Source organism: Danio rerio, chromosome 2, assembly GCF_049306965.1.
Source record: "Danio rerio strain Tuebingen ecotype United States chromosome 2, GRCz12tu, whole genome shotgun sequence".
Lineage (NCBI taxonomy): Eukaryota > Metazoa > Chordata > Actinopteri > Cypriniformes > Danionidae > Danio > Danio rerio.
This window is the reverse complement of record NC_133177.1, coordinates 19,986,943-19,998,623: the sequence shown is the minus strand read 5'-3', so window position 1 is coordinate 19,998,623 and position 11,681 is coordinate 19,986,943. Positions and strand designations below refer to the sequence as shown.

General features: G+C 39.4%; 1 protein-coding gene across 30 annotated transcripts in view; it reads left to right on the top strand.

Moving 5' to 3' along the window:
• ptprfb (protein tyrosine phosphatase receptor type Fb) overlaps positions 1-11,261 on the top strand; it is a 368,812-nt gene extending 357,551 nt beyond the window's left edge. For 25 of the 30 annotated variants that reach the window (XR_012389651.1, XR_012389655.1, XR_012389656.1 and 22 more), the window contains 6 exon segments: positions 793-971; positions 5,561-5,687; positions 5,771-5,896; positions 7,507-7,661; positions 7,825-7,960; positions 9,616-11,261. Coding sequence is in view for 22 of the 30 variants with exons in the window: in XM_021481440.3 (XP_021337115.1) it covers positions 793-971; positions 5,561-5,687; positions 5,771-5,896; positions 7,507-7,661; positions 7,825-7,960; positions 9,616-9,684 (792 nt within the window). In the remaining 8 variants the exon portion in view is untranslated. 30 annotated transcript variants of the gene reach the window in all.
• Positions 11,262-11,681: the final 420 nt, after the last annotated feature.

Genomic DNA, 11,681 nt, shown 5'->3' with positions numbered 1-11,681 from the left:
GAATAATTGAGATCGAAATGCATTTGCTGAATAAACCATGGAGCAAGTATAGAGCATTAAACCCATTAGACCAGATTAATCCCATTAGACCAGTCCAAATTGCCTTGTTTATGGTTGGTTACTAGGTTGATAAGGCACCTAATGTGCAGTTGGGATTTTTATTCTTTGTGAACTTTGAAAAGATTTGCTTCACTTTAAGATGGAAACTCAGCTATTATGTTGTAAAATAGCAGTCCAAAAACACAAACAGTTTTGCTAACGGTTCAATATCCCTTGCAGATGTGCGGATCTATGTGAAACTACCATATATAATGTATACTATGTATAAATGACCAATATAAAAGCATATGCAAATGAAAACCACTTTGCAAAATTTAGGGTAACGGTGCTATATCTGATTTAAAAAAAAATCTAATTCTGGCATAACTATCATGCTCAGCTCAGAGCGGATTCTAGAAGTAGAAACAGCAGCTGGCACCAAAAAAAATGTAGTGGATACCCAGTGCAGAAGGAGCTTGTAGTGGAGCCAATGCTCTCTGCTGATGTCCATCTGTGCTTTCTCTTCCCCGCTGCCAGTCACGCCCTCGCTTTCCCAGTCAGACTGTTACTCTTGTGCTGCAGAGCTCACCTTCACTTTGAAATTACAATCACACACACACACACACACATACACAAAACATGCTTTTATTGGCGCTTTGCTCTAAAGGACACAGTTCCCACAGATAACATCCGTTTTCTGACATAATGTTTGTTCCAGCTTGTTTATGCTCAAACTAAACTCTGTTTCAACAGAGACTCGCCAACTCCAAAGCCCACACCTCAAGATTCATCAGCGCCAACCTGCCCTGCAACAAGTTCAAGAACCGGCTGGTCAATATCATGCCTTTCGAGTCCACACGGGTGTGCCTGCAGCCAATCCGAGGAGTGGAGGGGTCCGACTACATCAATGCCAGCTGCATTGACGGATACAGGTATTTGCTCATACAAACTCGGTGAAGAGCATGTTTGCTTTATTACTCAAGCTTTAGATTAAACTTGATGATATATTTGTAACATAAACTTATGATTCTGACTGCTGGGGATGTGAAAAGAGCAAAAAGAAAAAAAGGGCTGACTGTACAAGCAGTTGTGTTGCATTATGAATTGCTCCCTGACACATATCAGCTAGTGGTGAAAGCAGGCTTGTGTTGCTAGAAGCTCTACTTTCAGTTGAGGGGAAAAGGCTGATGTGTAGCATTATATTGGATATGCGTTTATGATGTAATAATATAAACATGCTGCTGTTCATTTCTAATGTTAATTAAATAACAAAGGGGGAATCACTCTCTTGACTGAGTAACTTAAATAGCTTTTTAAAAATGACAACAATTTTTATTATTACACTTTAAGTAATGTGCTAGTGATTATGCACTATTTCTTATCTGACTGATTAATATATATATATATATATATATATATATATATATGTGTGTGTGTGTGTGTGTGTGTGTGTGTGTGTGTGTGTGTGTGTGTGTGTGTGTGTGTGTGTGTGTGCGTGCGTGCGTGCGTGTGTGTGTGTGTGTGATAGTTTATAAACATGAAATATATGAAATATTTTATACTAAATTATTTGTATTATTTATAGCAATGTGATATATTTTGATTAAAAGATAGATAGATAGATAGATAGATAGATAGATAGATAGATAGATAGATAGATAGATAGATAGATAGATAGATAGATAGATAGATAGATAGATAGATAGATAGATACTTGTCCATCTGCTCGTTAACGCAAATTTCATATCAGCCAATCATAAGGCAGCAACTCAATGCATTTAGGCATGTAAACATAGTCAAGGCGATCTGCTGTAGTTCAAACTTAGCATCAGAATGGGGCAGAAAGGTGATTTAAGTGACTTTGAACGTGGTATGGTGGTTGATGCCAGACAAGCTTGTCTGAGTATTTCACAGAAAATGGTCAGAAAAAGAGAAAATATCCAGTGAGCTGCAGTTCTGTGGGCACAAATGCCTTGTTGAAGACAGTGGTCAGAGGCGAATGGCCAAACTGGTTTTTCGAACATACCCATTAGATCACTGTACTCAAATGGCCTCCACAGTCACCAGGTCTCAATCCAATAGAGCATCATTAGGATGTGATGGAACAGGAGATTCACATAATGGATGTGCAGCCGACAAATCTGCAGCAACTGCATGATGCTATCATGTCAATAAAATCTCTGAGGAATATTTCCAGTACCTTGTTGAACCTATGCCATGAAGGATTAAGGCAGTTCTGAGGGCAAAAGGGGGTCCAACCTGGTATAAGGAAGGTGTACCTAATAAAGTGGTCGGTGAGTGAAGATAGATATCATATTGGATTACTACCATACATGTGAAGTTACCCTGTTATTAGATGAGTAAACGCTAATTGGACTTGCTCAAGGGATTTACATCGATATGCACCCAATCATTTATTGTTATAATTTGAATTCAACCATCCATATTGGTTCAGTTCCTATTCAGCTGGCATGTTTTATTTATGCACCACTGCCAGTTTTAACTCGCGTATGTTGTTTAGTTCATTAGGTCTCTAAATCCATCTCTAAATAAATGCAGTAGTGTTAATGCTTCGATTTCGTAGGCTTATTTTTGTTCCTCCCATTCTGTTTACAACCAGGCGTCACGTCTCGTTCTGGTGTCCGCGGTAAATGAGATGATCCATAACTCTCTTTTCCTCCTCTGCAATATTCTCCCTAAACAATGAGCCGCACGGCGTAGTTTGTCGACGCATTTTCAGCCTTCGCATTTTTTGTTGCCTTACTCTGTCTGACAGCTGTTTATTGAATTACAAAGGGAGGCGCTCTCAATGGGGCCGAACGCTTGAGAAAATCAGAGACAGAAAAGCGCGAGAGAAAAGGCCAGTCGTGTTTGCCGTAAAACGAAGCGTGGGCATGAAATGTCACAGAGTCTGTGAAGGAAATGTCTAGAGGCTTGATGCATCAGCCCCTCTCGTTTGAATTAAAACTTAATGAGGAGAGCTCAACCTGTGCCGGTGCGTAATTGACACCACTCGCATTTCTAAACCCCCCCTCCGAAAAAAACCCATTCTTCAGTCATGTCTTCTTTTGTAGCCCAGCCTCTGGCTTTGGCCGCACAGATTTGTTGTCTTGTCAAAAAGCAGCAATTAAGCGGCTTTTAAAGAGCTTGTTAATGCGATAAGCACAACAACACGCTTGACCTTCTTACTAGTTTACAAAGAGCTTTGCCAGTTGAGCGGATACGTCATTAGAGCTGTTTTCGTGTCAGCCTTTATTAACGTTTTAGTGTTTCTTTCTGTGGAATTTCGTTTGATTGGGGCGAAAAATAACCTCCGAGAAAGAACTGCGTGATTAATATAGAGGTAATTCGAATTTGTCAAAGACAGCGTGTCCCTGACGTCTGTTTTGTGTTCTTGGAAGCTACGTGTGTGTGTGTGTGGTCAAGTGGTTATGTGACTTACGAGGACACAAAATGGCATAATGTCATGTGTATGACCTAGTTGTACTCTATTAAGCTGGATTACTTGTGTCCTCATAATTCAAAATTCCTAAAAATTATACTTAATGGGGTCTTTTCACATTCAAAGTATGCTGTAGGTGTCCTTTTGAGGGTTGGGTTTAGGGTTAAGGTTGGGTAAAACCAAATAATAAGTCATTTTTATAGTATAAAATACGTTACGCCTATAGAAAGTCCTCATAAAACGTATATACAAGTGTGTGTGCTGTGGAATGAGTGGTCGAGTAAGGAAGGCTGTCTCTCGTTCCTCTTGGCTCTTCATTCAGGCTCTTCTCTCTCCATCTCTCCTCTTTTCTTCTCTGCCGTCTCTTTATTTGTCGGAACAAGGCCCTGAGCAGACTTTAATCTCCCGGTTCCATGTTATTGCCTCGCCTGCAGCACCTTCATTAGTTGCTAACCCATGGCACTGTTTGTATGAGACAGCAACGTATTTGTCGTGTGCACATCGAGTGTGTGAGCAGGTGTAGCGAAGGGCTCTGCTGCCACCCAGTGCTCACTGGGAAACAACACCACAGCCTTTCTCTATCTACATGTATATTTGTAGTTTGCCAACATTCCTTCCCTTTTTTTAATACCCTGACCTCTACATAGGTAAGTGTAAACAAAGAGGGGACTGATTGGCAGAAAGCTGTTTTGATTGGATTAAAAAGAGCATATTGATTTAATTTTTTTTTTTTTACTGTTTAGAATTTTGGGTTGTTAAAGAAATGGGTATGATTTCTCATTGAGCCCATTAAATTTATATATATCAGGTATGTGGACAGATGTGATTAAACAATGCTTTAAGGGATTGTTTACCAAGTCTTCTCTATAGAACACAAAAGAAACTGTTTTTAAAAATGTTGGGAGATTGAACCCATTGACTTCCATAGTAAGTTTTTTTCTACTTATATAGGTCAATGGATGCCAGCGATCACCCAAAATATCTTCTTTTGTGTTTAATAGAATCAAGTTTAACCCCAGATTCAAAACCACATAAGGGAGAATATGATAATTCGGTCATTTTATAATCATTTATAAAAGTGATTTATCAATGTTGATTACAGCCATTAATGGAATAACAGAGACATATTAAAAAAGAAAAACTAAACTAAAAAAACTGTCATAGTCCTCATAAGAAATACAAATCCAGGGATTATGATCCAACTTTTTGTGATCTAAATATTATGAAAAAAAAATAATAATAAAAAAAAAATATATATATATATATATATATATATATATATATATATATATATATATATATATATATATATATATATATATATAATTATATATATAATTACATATATATAATTTTATTTTTTTATTTTTTCATAATATTTAGATCACAAAATGTTTTACATCCATTTTGTTGGCTTCATCAGACATGGAGCTTCAGCATGCGCTGGGGTGGTTTGCTGCCGAGCGTGATGCGGCTGGGATGAGAATCAGCACCTCCAAGTGAGAGGCCATGGTGCTCCACGGGAAAAGATGGCTAGCCATCTCCAGTTTGAAGGAAAGTCCTTACTCAAAGTGAAGGAGTTCAAGTATCTTGTATCAGTAACAAAATAGTTAGAATATATATTCAACAGCATTTTTAAACATTTAGTAGGCCCATTTGCTAAATTTTGAAGGCACACTGAATATGTTGTTGTACAAATCTCTGAACATGCAATATTCCAAAACAAAATAAATAAAAGAGCTTTTTTATCTTTTTAAAGATAAATATTTATCTTTTACTATCTAGGTGGAATTTACAACAGAATCCTTTTTCAGAAGTTGTGCAATGGCGCCCTCTAGCATATAACAATGAACATGGAAAACCAGCAGCTAGGAAGTGTTGTCTTAAATGATGGAAATCTTGACAGTGGCAATGACAGAGTTAAAGACAAATCCACTATTTGACTGACTAGTTTATCAACAATCCCCACAAACATTTCAGACATAAGCAATGCACAGCTGTTTTCTAGAGCTATTGTCAATATCTTGTTATCATTCTGAGCACGGAAGACTCAAACGATGCATTTGCATGTGTCTACAGACAGCAGAAGGCCTATATTGCCACTCAGGGTCCTCTAGCGGAGACCACCGAGGACTTCTGGAGGATGTTATGGGAGCACAATTCCACTATTGTAGTGATGCTGACCAAACTCAGAGAGATGGGACGGGTAAGAGCACCTTCCTTCGTTTATTTGTATTCTGCTCCTTTAATGAGCCATAAACTCACATTTTTCCGTAATTGATCCCGCAGGAGAAGTGTCATCAGTACTGGCCCGCCGAGCGCTCAGCCCGCTATCAGTACTTCGTAGTGGATCCCATGGCCGAATACAACATGCCCCAGTACATCCTGCGAGAGTTCAAAGTCACAGATGCCAGGGTACGTGCAACTCTCACCTGTATATGTGTTGTTAGGGCTTTGAGAGCTTGTAAGTGTAAGGATTTGCATTATTACTGTTATTCCTCCCTAAAAGGGAACTGTGAAGGCAACTGTAAGGCCTAGAGACTTGAACATTGGCCACTGCACTGCACCTTAATAATAAAAGCAAGATTTTCTAACATAGTTTTGGACAGAACAGCAACGGTTTTAGCCTATTAGAACTATTTAGACTGTCATTGAAGAATGGCACTGATCATCTTTATGGCTCTGGCAAAATGTTTTCAAATTCATACAGTTCTTTAATACCATATTCGTTTAACAACAAGCACTAGACATGATGCTGTATCATAGATTTTGTTGCTATTGGGGTTTGAGAGCTTTAGTATTGCTTACCATTGGAACAAATGGCACCTCAACCAATCACATAATGGCCACTGGTCTCCTTCCCTGCTTACCACCAAAGATACACTGTTACCATTGTCCACTGCATTTTCATTGCATTAAACATTCAAAATTTGACTGCATTTATCATTTTTAAGTTTTTTGTTGAACTAGATGTCAACATTTTGAGTGCTAAAATGTATGTAATGGGCCATTCACAAAGAACACATCTAAAATGCTGGATACAGCACCCAGGAATGGCCGGGTCGGGTAGAAAATGGGGCAGGGCGGGCAGCAGGTGAACAAAGGCTGAATATACAGCGGGAGCGGCCGGGTGCGGAATGAAACTTGGCAGGAGCGGGGCTAAAACTTCAGTCCCGCGCAGATCTCTAGATCACACCAAACGCATTTTAGTTCTTAAACTTAAACTTTTCTTTACTTTAAAACAGAGCAGTGTGACCACGGCGGTCACACTAGAGTTTGAACATGCGAAATTGTATTGGATGCTACTGCGAAAATAGGCGGAATTAAAATTTTCTGTACAGAAAGGTCAGGTTTTCATCTTATATTGGTCTCAAGCATTCATGTGATGTGAATTTCCAGGTTAGTTCACTGTTCTTAAACTTTAGAATGCAGCATCATACAAAATTGTCAGTTCCATTCTGGCACATTTGCACGAGTATGAATGGAAGTCAAAGAGGCAAAAATTGCGCATTGAAATCAACATATTGTCACCAAACTTTGTGTGCATTATAGTCACCCATAGTTAAACATATCAGATCAAGTTTGGAGCAGTGCCACTCATTTGGTGAAGTATGGTAAATCGTTCAGTAATATTACTAGTAATGGTATTTATGTCATTTTAAGTCAGTATTTAAGTCATCTTAAAGCGCATGAACCCTGGTAATTGCTGCTTGGAGGTGTGTTTTGAGTTTGTTATTTGTTCTGGATGTCACTCAGTGTGATACTGGAGGGCAACACAGGGGTGTGAGTGTGTGAGTCTGGTGATGCCGGCAGATGTTTCATCCAGTGCAGGACAGCTCGTAGTGGACTTCAGAGCTTTCTGATGTCTAGAAATAGTAGCAAGGTTATGAGTCAGCTTGTAGCTGTTACTTGCACACACAAGCGGTCATACGGTGAGCATATGGACTGGGAGATATCCAGCTGTTGTGTGCGCATCTGAGTGAAACCAGCAGCCTAATAAACCACTAATTGTGCTTTCCCTACAGGACGGTCAATCCAGAACCATTCGCCAGTTCCAGTTCACTGATTGGCCAGAGCAGGGAGTGCCAAAAACCGGTGAGGGGTTCATCGATTTCATTGGGCAAGTTCATAAAACCAAGGAGCAGTTTGGGCAGGATGGACCAATCACTGTGCACTGCAGGTATGCTAATCTGTGGCGGGAAGAGTGTACATCTTTAAGTTTAATTTAATAGCTTTGACCCCCGATTTTGTACATTACACTTAAGACGGCAGTATAATGTATCACACACATCCTTCCTCCTTGTGTAATAGGTGTTAAGTTGAGAGATGTTGTTGTTTTGCAGTGCTGGAGTGGGAAGAACAGGTGTTTTCATCACTCTCAGTATTGTCCTGGAGAGGATGAGATATGAGGGGGTGGTGGATCTGTTCCAGACGGTTAAAACCCTGCGCACACAAAGGCCTGCCATGGTGCAGACAGAGGTACAGTACTGCCCGACTGCCCAAACAATATTACATCACAGATATGCACTTCAATATTAGGCTGTTTACACCAGTGCCTTTTCAGTTTAGACTGTTTACATGACAGCAATGTTGCCAGAAACACAAAAAACATGGTTTTGAAAAAGCTTCAGGTCTACACGACAACATTTTATAACAATCCACATTTACATACAGTTGAAGTCAGAATTATTACCCCCCACAGTCTAATAGTTAAATATAGAATTGTGTACTATAATTATATTGTTACTTACTATATACTTTCACATTTGGTCTTTTTTTAATGAACACAAGTAACGTTTTTTGCTGCCAAGTGAAAAATAAAAGATGAATGTATCATTAAACAATTTATTACAATTTGTTTATAGCAAATTATGTTATATATTATTTTCTGTTATAAAGTTTTAATAATTGTATTCCGGCTACAGTTTTCTGCTACATTATTGCGACTTTTAGCTTCTTGCATGAGTTTTCAGACATAGCATGGATGGAGATATTTTTTTTAAATGAAAGAAGAAAATAAATGCACTAGTGTAAACGCAGCCTTATGCCTCATTCACACTAGCAGTGTATTCGTAGCTGCCTGTCTGTGACCATCTGCTGGAAACGCAGGTCTATGTAGGTCTACAGCACGGAGAATACAACCAGCCTCTGAGCGAGTAGAGAGAGGATCACGTGAGCTCTACAGGTGCCCCTATTGGCTGTTGCTCAAAAAAAGTCACTCATCATTTGAATAAAGTTGAAGGGATCTCAACTTCGTCGCGTCGCTTGACACGTCCACCTGGTTGATGTACCTTGCGTAGACAGAGGTCCCCGGAAGTCGCTCACTTTCCATTGAAATGAACGGTCGCTTGTCGCTTTGCCGCTGCGAGTCGCTCGCAGAGTGAATGAGGCTTTAGTATTAAACCATCTGTCTCAAATGCATTTCCTGGAGAGCCGCAGCTCTGCACAGTTTTGCTCCAACCCTAATCAAACACAGCTGATGCAACTGTGGTGTTCAAGACTACTGGAGACTATTAGGCTGGTGTGAGTTGAAGGTGGTTGGAGCTAAACTATACAGAGCTGTGGTCCTCCAGCAATTGAGTTTAAGACCACGGAATTAAACACTTGTCCATTGGTACTACCTAGAGCAGGGGTGTCCAAAGTCCTGACTTTAGCTCCAACTTGCTTCAACATGCCTGCCTGGAAGTTTCTAGTATACCTAGTAAGAGATTTATCAGCTTGTTCAGGTGTGTTTGATTAAAGTTGGAGCTAAACTCTCACTGGCCCTCCAGGACCGAGTGTGGACACCCCTGACCTAGAGCACAGGTGTCAAACTCAGTTCCAAAAGGGCCGCAGCTCTGCACAGTTTAGTTCCAACCCTAATTAAACACACCTGATCAAACTAATTGAGTCCTTCAGGCTTGTTTGAAACCTACAGGTAAGTGTGTTGGAGCAGGGTTGGAACTAAACTGTGCAGGGGCTTCGGCCCTCCAGGGATTGAGTTTGACACCCCTGACCTAGAGTAAACAAAAGCACTTGTCATTTCTAAAGAGGGATCAAATTTAAAGCAACTTGATGAGCTTGAGATCAGTGATTAATATTTAAGGATGCAAGTGTGACGTACTGTTGATTATTTTTGTTTGTTTGCCCTGCAGGACCAGTACCAGCTGTGCTACAGAGCCGCTCTGGAGTACCTGGGGAGCTTTGATCACTATGCAACGTAACCACTCCTGGACCACAGCCTTCTGGTACAACTCTTCAGGAGTGCACCAAGTGTTCCTTCTGAGCCCCTGTCCCCCTGCCCCATCCTGTACAGAGATCTGGGGCTGGGGGCGGGAAGGGCAGGCTATCCAGTGGCTGGTTAACCAATCAGAGCAGTCCGTTATTGACCGGCACCAAGAGATTGCTTTAAGAAACATAGACAACTCTCTTTCAAGAAGCACCATCTACAAAAAAAAAAAAGTCAAATAAACGATATTCTAGTGGTTTCTCTTTAGCGAACGCCAACCCAGACTACAGTCCAAGGCTACTGGTAGCACTAAATCTTCTTTTTCCTTCTCATTTGGCTATCATGATCATCATCCTTTGTTATTATTATTATTATTAATTCAGTATGACGATATTGTTTGTCTTATTTAGAATATTTGCATTTTTTTAAATCATTTTTTAACATTGTTTGTCTTAACGGCCTTAACTGTGGGGTCGATCTTTATTTTCTTTTGTTTGGTATTTTCTTTCTAATAGGTTATTTTAGCACAAGAGCATGTGTTTTCAACATGTTCCTGATACTAATACCAGAGGACCGGCGTTCTCTGAGCTGCTGATGGTTTGACTTTGTAACACGATTTTACTGTTTGTTATTTTCCTCGTTATGTATAATTGGGCTGAAATAAGCGGGTTCAACTTGTTGGAGAAGCCTTTAATAACGTCTCTTGTCTCTGAGAAACTCTCCAACCACAAGACGTATATATATATTTGGGTTAGTGGTACTAAATTAAGAAGAAAATAAACAAGTGTTTGGTTAGGGGGAAAGAAAATCAACTAACGCATCAAATCAAGGCTGTACAGAACTCAGTAGTGATTTGTGAAGATTAAATATGGGGGGTTGAAAAAAAAACAGCCCTCTCACCTGCTTTTCTAGGACATTTGAAGACCTGATATTGAAATGAGACCAATCGCCATCGGCACCTGTACAGTATAAACCACTCCTCGAAGGAGAGTCAGCTCTGTTTAATCCAACTCTTCTTTTTATACAGAAATATACGAGATATATAGAAATATATATACATTCAAAAAATGTATAATTATGAATAAATACTATTATAGATACAGTATATAAACAGCTTCTGCTCTATTGTCCATGAATCTCTCGAAACGTAACCCTGGACTTTTTCTTGATATACCAACATAGAGTTAAACACGAGAGACTGCTGTATGTGAGTCTATCCATGGTACAAAAGTTCTATCTACTGTATTATCCACGCACACCCCGGGTGTCTGGCGCTTTCTTCTGGTGGGTGGGGGTGGAGCAGCACAAGTCGACTTAAAACACTTCCTACAGGACGTCATGTTCATGCCTGCTCGATTACAACCGGCATGTCAAAGGGACATCTGGCCATATATGTTCCGAATATGTTGGCAGTGCATTTCTACCTTGTGAATGATTAGTGCTGTAGAGGTTCCATCTGTTGTATACACAGTCTGTTTTCTATTTGTTAATAAGAAAACTGGAATTTAAAAAAAATGTTGCAGGAAAAAAACTCGATGTTAATAAAGTTCAATAATTGGTTTTTGTACAAAGCATCGTCTCCTGTGCTTTTTTAGACTGGCTTTGTTGTGTTGTTTGCTTCAAAGGGAAGAGTAAATGGCCGTGTCAAATACTTATGCCAAATTCATATGCAGCATTGAGTGTAACTGATTACTGTAGTTTTTTCCACTGAAAAAGGAAAGGGTTAATACTCCTTTATTGATAATTGAAATGCAGTTACTGATAATATATTTGCTTTATGTATTGCACATAAATACAACAACTAGTTTACTATCCCGCTTAAGCAATATTTATTTCTGATTGTCTATAGAACCACTATTATACAATGACTTACCTAATTACTCAAACTTAACTAATGAACCTAGTTAAGACTTTAAACGACACATTAAGTTGAATATTTCTGTCAAAAAATCCTGGTTGCCCTAAATTTTTAAGCTGAATCAAATTAACAGT